The sequence below is a fragment of the Dromiciops gliroides genome, chromosome 3, assembly GCF_019393635.1.
Source record: "Dromiciops gliroides isolate mDroGli1 chromosome 3, mDroGli1.pri, whole genome shotgun sequence".
In the NCBI taxonomy this organism is placed as follows: domain Eukaryota; kingdom Metazoa; phylum Chordata; class Mammalia; order Microbiotheria; family Microbiotheriidae; genus Dromiciops; species Dromiciops gliroides.
The window spans coordinates 335,674,969-335,690,028 of NC_057863.1; the positions used below are offsets into that span (position 1 = coordinate 335,674,969).

The 15,060-nt window shown below is 40.2% G+C and overlaps 1 protein-coding gene across 3 annotated transcripts in view; it reads right to left on the reverse strand.

Annotated features, from left to right (window-relative positions):
• Positions 1–2,642: 2,642 nt before the first annotated feature.
• MYLK (myosin light chain kinase) overlaps positions 2,643–15,060 on the reverse strand; it is a 330,035-nt gene continuing 317,617 nt past the window's right edge. For 2 of the 3 annotated variants that reach the window (XM_043996303.1, XM_043996301.1), the window contains exons 30-32: positions 11,499–11,628; positions 8,589–8,720; positions 2,643–5,173 (exon numbers count right to left, since the gene is read on the reverse strand). In XM_043996303.1, coding sequence (XP_043852238.1) covers positions 4,911–5,173; positions 8,589–8,720; positions 11,499–11,628 — 525 coding nt within the window. In that variant the 3' untranslated portion in view covers positions 2,643–4,910. The remainder of the gene's footprint in view (positions 5,174–8,588; positions 8,721–11,498; positions 11,629–15,060) is intronic. The other variant, XM_043996302.1, reaches the window with a different exon arrangement.

The following is a 15,060-nucleotide window of genomic DNA, read 5'->3' on the forward strand; positions in this document are numbered from 1 at the left end:
GGGATCATCCTTGAATCCTCACTCTCATGGACCCACATATATATCTATTCGATTGTCAAATCTTGCTGTTCTAAAAAATCTTGTTTTGTTTCTTTTTGTCTTTTTGTCTTGACTTTTAATTTGAAAAGTTACCATCACTTAATAACATTTTAAAATTTTGTCATAGGAAATTGTACTTTTGCTTCAACTTCCATTAGGCTGTTAAATTAAATTAAATAATTAAATTAAATTAAATTAATTTATAAATTAATTACCTTTAAATCCTTAATTTAAATAATGCGCTCCAATAACTCATGGGGTTAAAACAAGGAGCAAATGAGTTGGCTTGATAGCCTCCAAAGAACTCAATATTGGCTCTCTAGAAATGGATAATTCCTTTGTGTCTTCAATAGGACTGGGAGAATTTCTTGCATGAGGCATAGATCATTCTGAGTACTGGATTAGAATTTTTTAAACTCAAATCAGAAGGTAAAAAGAGTGGGAATAAAAACACACTCCAGATCTGACAAATCCCATAAAAACCTCTATATGCTATGTCATATCAAATGTAAATCAAGAGCACCATCCAAATGGTAAAAGGTGAGATGCCATAACTTGAGTGTTTAGTAGCAGTAAGAAGATAAAAACAAGGTATCTGTCCTCAAGAAGAACAGTTATAATAGTAAGCTAAAGTATTGCAAAAGAATAAGGGGACGTGGTGTTTCATTAATGGAAAGCACTGTGCTCTCTCTCTTTTTTTTTTTTTTTGGTGAGGCAATTGGGGTTAAGTGACTTGCCCAGGGTCACACAGCTAGTAAGTGCCAAGTGTCTGAGGCCAGATTTGAACTCGGGTCCTCCTGAATCCAGGGCCAGTGCTCTATCCACTGCACCACCTAGCTGCACCCACACTGTGTTCTTAATAGCACGTCCATTCTAGTAATAGTCCAGATATACACTCGACTCCAGCACACCTGAAGTAGTGTTCACAGCAAAAACTGTGTTGAACCAAGGCCCACAGTGCTGGAATTACGTGACTCTAAATGTTTTGTTTTTTGTCCTGGCACTGCTCAGGGGCAGGACATGACATGAGGAATGAGGTACCAGAAAGTCTTCCATATGATGTCCCTTAGAATGTGATGCTATGGGTCTGAGACTGAAGTTGCCCAACTGGTAGGTTGAGGTAGGGTTAACTGTTTGAGCATTTGTTCAATGATAGGTCAACACTAAACTTTCAACAGAACCAGAACCAGCCCAGAATTAAGGATCTTATCCATTCACTGAGTGGCATCTGAAGGTGAAGACAGTCAATAGTCCATTGTCAAAGCAAGAGTGAGAAAAGCCCATTGTGTCGCATCTCCCAAAATCCATTGAAGTTTAAATGCCAGGGGCTACTCCTCTCACAATTCCCCTCTGGATTTTCCTATAAAGGTCTTTTCTTTTTCCTCTAGTTCTCTATCCTCCACTTCAGGGTTCACATTTCTCCATTAGCCTCTTCTTTCTTAATCTTTCAATAAGTGAAGACTGTAGGTGATTAACAGAGTAGTTCCACACAACAAAAAAGAAGGCGACCCCACTTAGCTGATTGGCTCATATAACCAATAACCAGTTCACTTAGGGGAAACTAGCTAAGTTACAGGTCACTGGGTCCTGCTTCCATGATGAGAAACATAGAATTGGTATTTTAAAATGTTAAAGATTCTTAAGCTTTTTTTGGTGCTGCGGTGAAATCCATAGACCTTTCTCAGAAAAATTGAAACACAAAAAATAGAGGTTAACTTTGTTACGTGTTTGGAGCGAATATTAAGTTGTAATTTCATGTACAATCATATTTTTTATTGTAATGTGTTATGGAAATGCTTGTTTTGTTCCGTGAATTGAAAATAAAAAAAATAACCACGCACAATAAAATATCCAGGGTTGCAAAGGAAATAAATTATATTGAAATCAAAGAAAGAATTTTTTCCTAATCTAAGTTTGTGGACTCTTTGAAATGTAATGATAGACTCATTGGAGGATCTGTGGACCTCAAGTTAAGAACCCTTGGAATTTGTTGTTGTTGGATGTTTCAGTCACATCTGACTCTTTGTGAAACCATTTGAGGTTTTCTTGGCAAAAATACTGGAGTGGTTTGCCAATTCCTTCTCCAGCTCATTTTGCAGATGAAGAAACCAAGACAAAACAGGGTTAAGTGACCTGTCCAGGGTTACGCAGGTAGGGAGTGTCTGAGACCAGATTTGAACCCACGAAGATGAGTCTTCCTGATTCCAAACCCACTGCTCTATCTACTTACCTGCCCTGAAATAGAAGGTGGTAAATCCATCCACGAAGAATGGTGTCCCAAATCCTTAAATTTTCCAGTATATTTACTGAAAGCTCAGTGCACATCATTAATACTGATTCCCTGCCCTCTCCCCTCAAGACTGATTTCCCTTAAATTGCTTTTTAAAGTTCAGTTGCGCCCTGTGGATGGATATTTACTGTTAAGTTGCATTTCCTCCTATTTTCCAGCATGCAATCAAAACCATGGGTAACAACTTCAGTCTTATTTGAAAAGATAGAGACTAATATAAGTAGCTATAGATTCTGATACCCAAATCTATTTGTACAATGAAGTCTGTGGCATGACAACAAATGGGATTATGCAAAGAATTATACAACAAGCATGCTTTGTGGTATTCTTTATTTAAAAATTGTGAGTTAACTACAGCTGTAGTGTTCTCATTTCTTACCATTTTGATGGTATAACAAACTGGGGAAAACGTTAGCATAATTTCAAGAAGGTATAAAAAACCCCCCCAAACACACATATACACACACATGGCGCACACATCATTATTATCTAAACACATTTTAAAATGGTGAGAAAAGCTCTGAATGCACTAAATCAAATGAAAACCCCTTCCTTATAATGGACTGTGGCAATATTGTGGCTATGAAAACAAACATTTGTTTATAAAAGAAAGAAAAGACACTCTGGCAATTTGAACCTAGCAGCAAAGAGCAAAGCAGATACAAAGTTCATTAAAACATAAAACATAAAATAAAGTAAGAGACATAAAACTAGGTAATATCAAACATCCTAAAGTTGATACTCTGTAGGATTGCACGGATTGTTCATTGAGAAATGGTTTAAGGAACTTTTAAGAACTATCCTTTTTCCCTGACATTTTAAATTGATGCACATTACAAAGAGGGGAAAAGGAAAAAATATATATGTATATATAAATATACATATATATAAAATATATATATTTGGAATGCTATACACACAAACAAAATGCATTTTGCACATCAGCTCAAGGCCTCTGTTATTACCCTTGAATAAGAAACAGCTAAGTGCTAGCTAAGACTGTGAAAGAGAATAAAGGACTTAAGGATCAAAGATGCAAAGTCTGAGTGTATTTATCAGACCTGAGGAGCAATCACAGCGCTTGGGGCGGGGGCAGGTTTTGTTGCACATTCAAGATGAAAAACACTGTGGAACATATAGGGTACACAAGCTTCTTTGGAAAGTGTTTGGAATAAAAGAATAATTCAACTCTAAGACTACTTTTGAAGGTGATTCCAAAGTACATGATGGTCTACAGCTAAGTCATCAGTTGAGTTCTCTTTCATAGTGGCCAAATAAATAATAATAACCATGACAGAAGATTACCTTTTTTACCAAACTGATTTTTGCACATTCCAGCACAAAAATCTTTACTTACATGTGCTTGATTGATAACAAGTAATAGCACATAATCTGACTCCTGATTGATGAAGAGATTTATTGGCCAGCATTTTGATTTCCCCCCCCTTAAGTTATGCTTTTTTCCTGCACAGATATCTGAAGCTATTAGACACTTGCAAGGAAAGAAAAGTTGGGTTTTTTTTCCACTTGGTTAAGATGATACTGTATTTTTTTCCCAGTATGTCAGTACAGTGTCTAGTGGGAAGTGATGTACTAGGTATGGATCTCAGGGCTAAATAGAGCAGCTATTGAGTTCATATCCAAGAGAATCTGGAGGGGTAGTGAAGGATTAAAGGCCCCAGGTGCAGTGGCACACTTGCAAATAAAATTTACCTTTTAAATTTAAAAGGATTCCATTGGTTCCAAAACAAAGGCCTGCATAGGTAGACCAGAAAGTGTTTCCTGGTGTCATGGATCTAGGAGAAGAAACCTCAGAAATCCACAAAGAACTTAGAAGACACGTTCGCTGCTGTGGTCTTGACCAGGACCCAGGCTATAGTCTGAGTTGTCATAAAAGATCTCAAAGGTGGGGGAGGGGGATTTTAGAAACACAACTTGGATAAGGATTTTTCCACTCTTTTCCGTAGAAAAACAATTTGATCAAAGCATGATTCCAGAGGACTAGTGATTAAGCATGTTGCCCACCTCCTGACAGAAGAGTGATGGATTTGGGGGTCCTGAATGAGACCTACAGGGTATCTCCAAAGTCTTCTGTCTTATGGCTTAAAACTGCATTAAGACTTTGGGATCATCCTGTCTATTTTTTTGGACATTGCCAATGTTGGAATTTATTTTGCTTGATTATGCATATTGGTTATAAGGTGTTTTGTTGTTGTTGTTTTTCCTTCAATGGGAGGGGAGGTGGGAGAGAGAGAAAAAGATTTTGGTTAACTGAAAAATAAAATTAAATAAAAAACCAAATTGGTCAGGCAAATGATCGGATGGCTTTTCTACTCTAAAACTGGCCCCTTTAGCATGTTAAGGTGCCTGCTAATTCAGATTAATGCCCATAAATAAAGCTGAGAGGTATCAACTGATCATGCTGAAGAATCAACCCCCAAATGACCTAAACAGATAATCTATCACACTAGGTGGTTTGAATATTTTGGTGGTGGTGGTTTTGGTTTTTGTTTTTCCTGAACTTGATCGAAACAGTCTTTATAATAGGATTTGGAAAAGGCTCTTTCTTTGTAGCCTTATGTTACTCTTCCTCTTCTTCCTCCTCTTCACCCTCTCCTTCACCTTCCCCTTCTTTGCCCATGGTTTCCACAATGAGCTCAGCAGTGCAGGTGGCTTCTCCCAGGCTGTTGACGGCTTTGCAGGTATATTTGGCATCATCATCCCCACAAACATCAGCGATGATTAAAGAGCAGTTCCCATCCTCATCGTAGTCTATCTGGAAATGGCGAGACTCCCTGATGGACTGGTCGTCTTTGAACCAGACGACCTCAGGGTCTGGGTAGCCTGTAGCACACACAGAGGGAAGAATACTAGTTGCAGTAAGTATGTTTCCCACCATGGCCCCACTGCATTAGAGAGTCAACTCCAGATAAACTGAATTAATAAAGGGGTAAAGGGCAAAAAGATTCTGTTTGTCTTGAGGAGACATTTAGGTACTTTTTTTGTGTGTGGGGGGGGTATGGGGGTTAAGTGACTTGCCTAGGGTCACACAATTAGTAGGTATTTATGTTTTAATAGGAATGTGTATGGGAGTAGTTCGAACCAAAAAGAGAATCTATATGGGTAGTCATCTTCCCATCTGATTCACTCTGTGCCTCATTCTGATCTGGGGATGGTCAACATCAACTCTCAGGATGAAATCTCACCATTTCTATACACACATATTTTGTGGTCTTCCCCAAAACTCCAAAGGACGGCAGCATCAGAAATCTAGAGCTGAAACAACCCTTAGAAGCTATCGAATCTATCCCCCTCCCTCCTTTTACCTTTGAGGAAATTGAGGTCCAGGAATTCAACCAAAGCCTCACAGATAGTGTAAGACAGAGGAGACACCCGAGCTAAAAACTGTAATTTGGCAGTAAGAGCGAACAGGGAGGCTGATAATGTCAACCGAGTGTTCATGATAAGAAAGATCTAGTGCAATAGAGAGAGTGCTGGACCTGGAGTCAGGAAGACATGAGTTTAAGTCTGGGCTCAGGCACTTTATTAGCTGTGTAAACCTGGGCAAGTCATTTAAATGCTGCCTACCTCAGTTTACCTATCTGTCAAGTAGAGATAAAAATAGCAACTACCTGCGAGGGCTATTGAGAAGATAAAATGAGATGCTGTCTATGAAACATTTTACAAATTTTAAAGTGCTATCTAAATGACAGCTATTATTCTTAACTCTTACAATAATCTGCTGTGGTAAGTGAAAACTGACTATCCAGGTTGATCTTGGATTATACATCAGGGTATATTCCTAAAAAGTCTTGCATAAAAGAAATACTTGCCTGTCATGTTAGGTTTCCATTGATTTCCATTTTAATTTTGGAGATATTTTCTTAGATAAAGATTTCTGGTTCCAATGCAGAATAAAAATCACATTTGAGAATTTAAGAATCCTACCATTCATTCCAAGGAGCATTCTGTCCTGTTTTATCAGTTCAGAGTCCATGTGCTTGAATTCTCTTACCAGAAGGCTATTGGAGATATATATATATATATATATATATATATATATATATATATTTTTTTTTTTAAATCAGAGAGGGGAGGAAGAGGGTCTACATCTGTGATTTCACTTATTTGGAGAACTTCCAGAGTGGAAACACCCTCCGCCAATGCAAACTGTCAATTATAAATGACAATTATAATGACAATTTGTAATTTGCAGGGCTGCCTAGGAGCACTGATGGGGTAAATGACTCATTTTTGGTTACATGGCAGGTGTGCATAGACAGGTGTTGAATCCAGGTACTCCTGGCTCCAATGATGGCTCACTATCCACTTTCCTCTCCATTCTTACCAATCCCACAACTTCTTCCAATCTGCTTCTCTGGTGTCTCTTTGGGACAAGGCTTATGGTTCCTACAGGCTCCTCATTATCCTGGTAAATATTTTTCTCATTCCATCAAGAACTACCCAGGGGGGCAGCTAGGTGGCACAGTGGATAGAGCACCGGCCCTGGAATCAGGAGGACGTGAGTTCAAATCTGGCCTATGACACTTAACACTTACTAGCTGTGTGACCCTGGGCAAGTCACCTAACCCCAATTGCCTCACTAAAAAAAAAAAAAGAACTACCCAGGAATCCATCTCCTCAGCTACTCAGGTTTCCTCCAAAAATTAACTTTTATTTATTTTGTATACATTTGGGAAGCGAAGCAGTATGTGGTACAGTGCATAAAATAGAAGCCTGTAGGTGGACATGGCTTCATTCACTGTACTCATATCGCTAGACAGTGTCTGACACATAGTAGGTACTTAATAAACACTTCTCAATTGATTTAAAGCTGGGCTTGGAGCCTGGGTTCAAGTACCTGCTCTGACACATACTGGCCATATGACCTTGGGCAAGTCTTATGTTCCTATTTGAGAATTCCCTCTACCAATGAAATCATAGGTCCAATCTTTATCCTGTATATTATATATGGACTTTCGGATGTACACAGAGGTTGAATATAAGTTCCTTAAGGGAGAGACTGTTTTCATTTTTGTCTTTGTATCTAAGTCTAAGCACAGTGGCTGGCACATAGGAAATGCTTTTAAATTGCTTGATAACAGATTAATTAATTGATCAATGAAGGACATTGGCTTTCTTGACCCTGGAACTATCTATCTATCTTTTTTTTTCCCCCCAGGGCAATGAGAATTAAGTGATTTGCCCAAGGTCACACAGCTAGTAAATGTCAAGTGTCTGAGGTCACATTTGAACTCAGGTCCTCCTGACTCCAGGGCTGGTGCTTTAATCACTTCGCCACCTAGCTGCCCCCAACCCTGGAACTATTTAAAACCACTTTGGACCCATGCTGGCCTCCTGAAATGATCCTGTAAATTACAGAACTTGTGCTTTTTTAGGTGACTAACTGCAAGGAGTTCCACTTAGGGCATCTCTGGATTTTAACTCCTGGTACATACTTCCTATTCACATTTAGGTGGCATATTGGATATAGGGCTGATCTGGAGTTGGGAAGATTTGAGTTCAAATCTTGCCTCAGACACTTAGTAACTGTGTAAGCCTGGGCAAGTCACTTAACCTTTCTCTGCCTCAGTTTCCTCAAATATAAAATGGGGATAATCACAGCACCTACCTCCCAGGACTCTTGTGAAGATCCAATGAGATAAAATTTGTTAAGTGCTCTGTAAACCTTAAAAAAGTGCTCTATAAATGGTAGCTATGATTATAATTACTATTATTATTATTACACAACTACCACTCCCATGCCTAAAATGCACCCCCTCCTTCCTTGTGTCAAGTAGCTCAAGCACTGTCTTTTACTAGAAGCCCTTCTTGAATCTTTCAATTGTTTTTGTCTTTCCCACCCCTATAACCTTATACTTTGACTATTCGATATTTATTCATCCTTGATTTCTTTATATTTATTCTGCATATACTTATATATGTCCTTGTGCTCTACATTAACTTCTTCTTCAGAGTAGGGACTACCTTCATTTAGGTCTTTGTATCACTGACGCCTCGCACAATGTCTAGCACACATACAGCAGGCACTTAATTAATGTTCACTGACCAACTGACTCATTTTAAACTTCAGGGTTCAAGAAGGGTTTTACATGGGGCTTCTCCTCAGTAACTGACACATGGTGGGGGTGAGGGATGATTTCTTCAGTGCAATGTAGTGAAAATTCTGCTATTTCTCAGAACTGATGTGGAAATATGAACTAAACATGTGGCCAAGGGAAGGTCACTTGCAACTCACCTTCTATCTTGCAGTCAAATCTAGCAGCACTTCCCTCCACGACCTCTATGTCGAGAATTGTCTTAGTGAAGTAAGGTTTCACGTGGGGCTTCTCTTCAGCAACTGCCTCAAGGAAAGCTTGGGAGACATCTTCTGTGGGGAGCAAAGGACATGTTGTAACTTTGGGGAGAGGTTTCTCCAGAATCGAGAAGATACTCGGCTACCGTATCCCCTTCAGCCCAACTACAGTCCTAACAATCAAGTGTTTGGGTTTTTTAAAAAGTCCTCCCCTTCCCCATTATAAATGAACAAAATGTGTGTGTGTGTGTGTGTGTGTGTGTGTGTGTGTGTGTGTGTGTGTGAGAGAGAGAGAGGGGGGGGGGCAGGTAATCTGGGTTAAGTGACTTTGCCAGGGTCACACAGCTAGTAAGTGTCAAGTGTCTGAGGCCAAATTTGAACTCAGGCCCTCCTGACTCTAGGGCCTGTGCTCTATCTACTGAGCCACCTAGCTGCCCCCCAAACACTTAAAACAAAGAACTGAGTCATTGGCAGGCTTGCCCCCTGGGCCTTGCGGGCATGCTGCCAAAGGGCTCCTGGAACATGCCCAAATCAGGGATAAGGCCAGCCTGACCCCTCCCTCCCCACCACTGTTAATGCCAACACATTAAAAAAGAAATTCACTTTTTAAAGGAGAGACATCTGCTTTATGATTTTTGTACAACTGGCATTATTTCCAAGGGGGGAAGGGAGAGGGGCAGTTCTTGGGACTGGAGGTGGTCTATTTGACAGTTGAGTTTCATATTATTTCAATGGAAAAAGAAAACCATACAAGCAGGAACATTCTAGCTTCTTAAGGCATTTTCAATAGATAGCCCTTTACCCTAATCCAGCAGCTCAGCTTCCCTTCTAACCCTTGAGCAAGAAGAACCAAATCCTAGATGCAACTGAAACTTTACAGTACTTTTCATTTCCTTCCCTCAATGGAGATAGATTTAAGGTTTGATCAGGAAAAATAACCAATAACTCACATTTCCATAGCATTTTAAAGTTTGTAAAACCTCATCACAATCCCGAGAGGTACCTAATATAAGCTTTATCACCTCTGTTTTTCATATTAGGAAACTCAGGGTCAGAGAAATTACGTGACTTGCCCAGGTATCAGAACCAGGCCTTGAAGCTAGCTAGGTCTTACTTACTCAATGGAGAAAGTCTTTATTGGTCTTGCAGTTGGGAAGTTTGAGTTTGAATCCTGGCTCGGATGTTCACTAGCTTTGTGACCTTACACAAATTGCTTAAACACAGCCTCAGTTTCCCCATTTATCTAATAGGGAAGATAATAGCACCTACCTACCTCATAGGGTTGTTTTAAGGATTAAATGAGATAACCTGGGTAAAGTACTTTGCTTTATAAATGATGTTACTGATTATTCCAAGTTCAGGGCTCCTAACCACAAAGGTGTCAAACTCCCAGCCTGGCAGCTTGTAGCCTCAGAACTCCCAAATGCAGTCCAAACGAGACTAAAATGTAATTGGGAATTTAAAAAAAATCAATACAACATAAATAATGTTCATTTGTGGCTTTCTGAGGTCAATATATTGCTGCAGGGACAAGTTCTTTAATTTACAGGATAATTTCAGTAAGCCAGAGTGAGTTCAAAATGTTTTTTTTTCTTTTTAATCTTTCCAGGATCAAGAAAGCCAATGTCCTGGGGCAGCTAGATGGCGCAGTGGATAGAGCACTGGCCCTGGATTCAGGAGTTCCTGAGTTCAAATCCGGCCTCAGACACTTAACACTTACTAGCTGTGTGACCCTGGGCAAGTCACTTAACCCCAATTGCCTTACTAAAAAAAACCCCAAAAAACAAAAAACAAAAGAAAGCCAATGTCCTCCACCGATCAATCAATTAATCTATTCCTTGAGTTTGATACCATTGCTGTATCCTCTGTATGTATACTCTCAGTCCCCCTCTGCTCTCAAAGCTAATTCTAGGATCAGGTGGGTTATTTGGAGGGTTGGGAGAAGGGAATAAAACAGAATAGGTTCCTTAAATCTGCAGACCCCCACTCTGCCAGTCATATTAGCTTAAGGTGAAGTTCATGGCTAGCCGAACGCCCTCTTGCTTCTAATATAAGGCACAAATGGGCGACGAGTTTCTGTCCAAAGCAAAGCTACCAGACAGCTTGGTGGATCTAACCCATGGGAGGTACCTTGAAGATAAAGAGGCAGATTGGGTCCAAGATGGAAATAAGATTTCACTAAGGGACCTGAAAAACAATATTTCTGTCTTCTCCTTCCCCACCTGACTGAAAGTGGCATGAACTGTATCATTACTAAATTTTATCATCGTTATTATGACTACTAGTAGTATGCCACAGTGGCTAGAAAGTCAGACGCAAAGTCAGGAAGCCCTGGGCTTTCGTTCTGCCCCTGACACAAACTGGCTATGTTACTGAAAATCTCAGTGCCCTGAGCAGCACAGTTGCAAATCTGTAGCGGTAGAGATTGGTCCTCTGCGAGTTCTCCAAATCAAAGAAATCTAGGACTGATAAAATAGTAATAGGAATAATAATAATAAAGATTAAGTGCTTTAAAGTTTGTAAAATGCTCTGAGCAACAACAAAAAAAAGCATTTGCTAGAAATTCTTGGGAAAAGGATGGCAGAAGAAATTGAGACCAAATGGTTCTCAAATAATGTTCCTTATTTCTTTCTAGGACCATCAAATCAAGGGCTGAACCCATTTAGGAAAAAATATCCAATTTAATGATTTGTCTCAGGGTCAGGAAGCCTAGCAGCATCTCCAAATTCCTTCTTCCCCACTGTGCAAAGGACAATTCAAAATGTTATCCCCTCCTCTCCCTGCTGCTCCCTCGGGAACGTCCTGTGCCCAACAACTTCTTAAAAGAATACAGTGTTTTTGTGAGGATCTTACCTTCTGTTTCCAGCTTCTCTGCATTTAGAGGGCTAGTTGGTGACCCCGTAGAGGACTTTCTGCCACTGAGCCCCGAGATCATTGCCATAGAGGACAGTCTTCCTATTGCTCTCACAGCATTGCCTGTTTTCTGGAAAAATAGAGACAAGGGGCTAGGTTCAGAAAAGCTTCCTTGAATTCAGCTCAGTTGCAGCAGGAGGTTTGAGGAGAAGAGAGTGTAGTCAAGGAAGAATGAGAGTTGCTTCTCCCTGAGAAAAGAGCCCCACAGGCTGATCCTGCTAGAGGAATGAGCCAAAGCCTGCACTGCTCAGTACCATCAGCATGTCAGAAGATGTTCAGAGAATGGAATGGAGCCCTGGAGCTGACTTGGTGCGTTAATGTGACTAAACAAGGTCAACATGAGACAAAAACTCTTTTCAAACTGTGCTTCAACTCCCATAAAAGGGATAGTTTATATAAAGCAACTGCGAGCATAGACAGCTACAAAGACTTATTGCTAACTGAACCTGGACAGGGCTGGCTCTCAAAACGCTGTTCTAGCAATAGGCTTTTGATTGGTTGAGGGTTTTGCTGCTATAGAAGTTAAGGGACGTAGGACTGAAAAGATGATTCTTGAAAAGACAAGTTCTTGGAGAGATCACTTCATATCACTCCACAGGCTTGAGTTTCTTTGTCTAGAAAGGGAGAATTTTTCTAACAAATGGTGTCTTGGTCCTTTCTACATCTACGGTTTTATGATTCTCTGGGTTCTTTGGAGATTTGACAACAGCAACAACAATTTTTTCTTGCATTACTGTCCCTTATACTGCACACTCTACCCTACCCCACCCTCCACTTTGCCCCCAACAGAATCCTCCCTGAAAGCAAACAGGAATTGCTTGGCAAGACTAACGAAGACACCGGGCCTTATCTGACAATGCATATCCCTCATTTTGCAGCTAGAGTTCACTTTCTCTTTGCCAAGAAGAAAAGTCAGGCTTCCTTGTCTTCCGGAGGCAAGAGCAGTCACTTCACTCATCGGAATTCTGATGTGTGTCAATGATGTTTTCTTTACATTACTGGGGTCACCCTGTAGACCAGGGGTTCTTAACCTGGGACCTATGATTTCAGGTCTGGCAACTTGGATAGGGAAAAAAAATCATCAAACCTTTATTTGCACTAACCTCTAACTAAAATGTAGCATTTCTTTCAGTTATTTAAAAACATTTTGAGAAGGGGTCCATAGGTTTTGCCAGACCACCGAAGGGGTCCATGACACAAAGCCAGTTAAGAACTCTTGCTGTGAACTATTCTGGTTTTGCTTATTTTGCATCTATTCACACAAGCCTCCCCTAGATTTTTTTTTCTTTTAAATTCTTTATATTGTGCCATGTCTTATGGCACAATAAAATTCTCCTTTCTGGCTAGTCCCCATATAGCTATGAAGTCTCAGTAAGGGCATTTCTATCTATTTTAATGAAGGCATTAAAAAAAAAAAGGCAGCAGGTCTTTATTCTTGTGGACACCCTGGCCTTCACCCTTCACTTCCCACCACATAATATATTCTTCCATCTAGGAAATGTCCATCCTTCATACTTACCTTCAGTATTTTTCACCTTTGATCCCTGTGCTTGAAACTCCACGTAGAACTGATTTGTTTCCATGGTCCCCTTTAGTGCTTAATCTATGATTCTATGATACAGAGTCTTCCTTGATCCCCATTTTCTGATCTACTTTCCCCACTCCTCAGATCTCAGATATCACATTGTTCACACCTCTCATATACTATTTTGCATTTAATTATTCTTTTATATGAGCCATATCCCCTTAAATAGACTGAAGGTCCAATGAGGTCAAAGATTTTATCTTAACTTTGTGTTAGCCTCAGTGCCTGGCATAGTGCTTGTTGATGAGCAGATATTGAATATATATTGGTAGAATGGGTGAAAAATTCAGCTACACATCCCCTTGTAACCCATTTTACCTTGAGCAAGTCTGGCAAGTTCATTATGATACAGAAATATCATCCAATAAAATATTTTCAATTTGGAATTATTAAAAGACTCGTCTGATTTATTGAGAAGTTGAGATATGGTGAATATATTTATTAAAGTCCATACATAGAAATCAATCCATTTGTAAATGGACTAGCCTATCTACACACTGGCAGATAAGAGCTGACCAGGGGCAGAGAGTAGTTTGATTAAAGGCTTGAATTATAAGGTTACTTTTTTCATTGTATTAAAAAACTAAATTATTTTATTTATTATTATTATTTTTTTTGGTGAGGCAATTGTGTTTAAGTGACTTGCCCAGGGTCACACAGCTATTGTAAGTGTCAAGCATCTGAGGCCGGATTTGAACTCAGGTACTCCTGACTCCAGTGCTCTATCTACTGCACCACCTAGCTGCCCCTAAAACTAAATAATTTTAAAAGATATGAAGTTAATGAAATAGAATTTCAAAGTCAGAATACATTTTGGTGATTTTTGTTGTTATTGTTCAGTTGTTTTAGTTGTGTCTGACGCTTCATGAACCCATTTATGGTTTTCTTGGTAAAAATACTAAAATGATTTGCTATTTCCTTCTTCAGTTCCTTTTACAGATGAGGAAACTGAGGCAAACAGGGTGAAATGACTTGCCTAGGGTCACACAGCTAGTAAGCGTCAAGTGTCGGAGGCTGGATTTGAACTCAGGTCCTCCTGACTCCAGGGCTGGTGCTTTATCCACTGTGCCACCTAGCTGCCCCTAGTGGCCTCTTTTTAACTTCTACCCATTGTTCTTAGTTAGTTTTGGGGACTGGAAGTCTTCAATACCCATAGCTTGTAGACTTTATCCCTTTCCTTTTTGGGAAAAGCAGGACATTTGCCTTTTTTCACTCCAACAATGCCTCTCTCCTCCAGGGGTCATTTCCAGTCGTCTGGATATCTATCTTGACACTGGACCCAGATGACCCTGGAGGAGAGGGTGAGGCTGGTGACCTTGTGCAGTCCTCCCTCACTTAAATCCAATTCACTGCAAGTCATGACATCACACTAATGTCATGGAAGGACAAACAATGAACAAACCTCTGTTCCACAACTTTCAAAGATTACTGAGAGTAGGGTTCTGCAATGACATCAGTTCTTTCATTATGCAAGAGTATACTTCAGCTGGGCCTGGTTGCCTCTCCTGGTCCCCTCCCCCCCCTCCTTCCACGTGTCTGCCTCTTATGTTCTTGCTCTTGCTTCTGGCTAGCTCTCTCCCCCGCCCCCCCCCCCCTTTCCTTCCTCCTGCTTTCACTTCTCTTTCCCAAGCCTCCATGTGTCCTTGAACTGTGTTCCCATCCCCTCCGTCCATGGGCATGTCAACCCCTCCCTGCCTCCTTCAAGAGGAAGACCTCTGTCCATGGCCAAATTCCCATTACTTAAAAACTGCTTTACATGGAGAACTGCAGAATGGGCCACTTACATAAAAAGAGAGAACTGCCTGTGCTTCAAATCTCTCATTTAATCCATGGAAAAACCAAGGCTGAGCAAAGTTAAATAATTTACCTAAGATCACAGAGGTGGTTAATGGCTAAGCAGAGCAGAATGTCTGACTT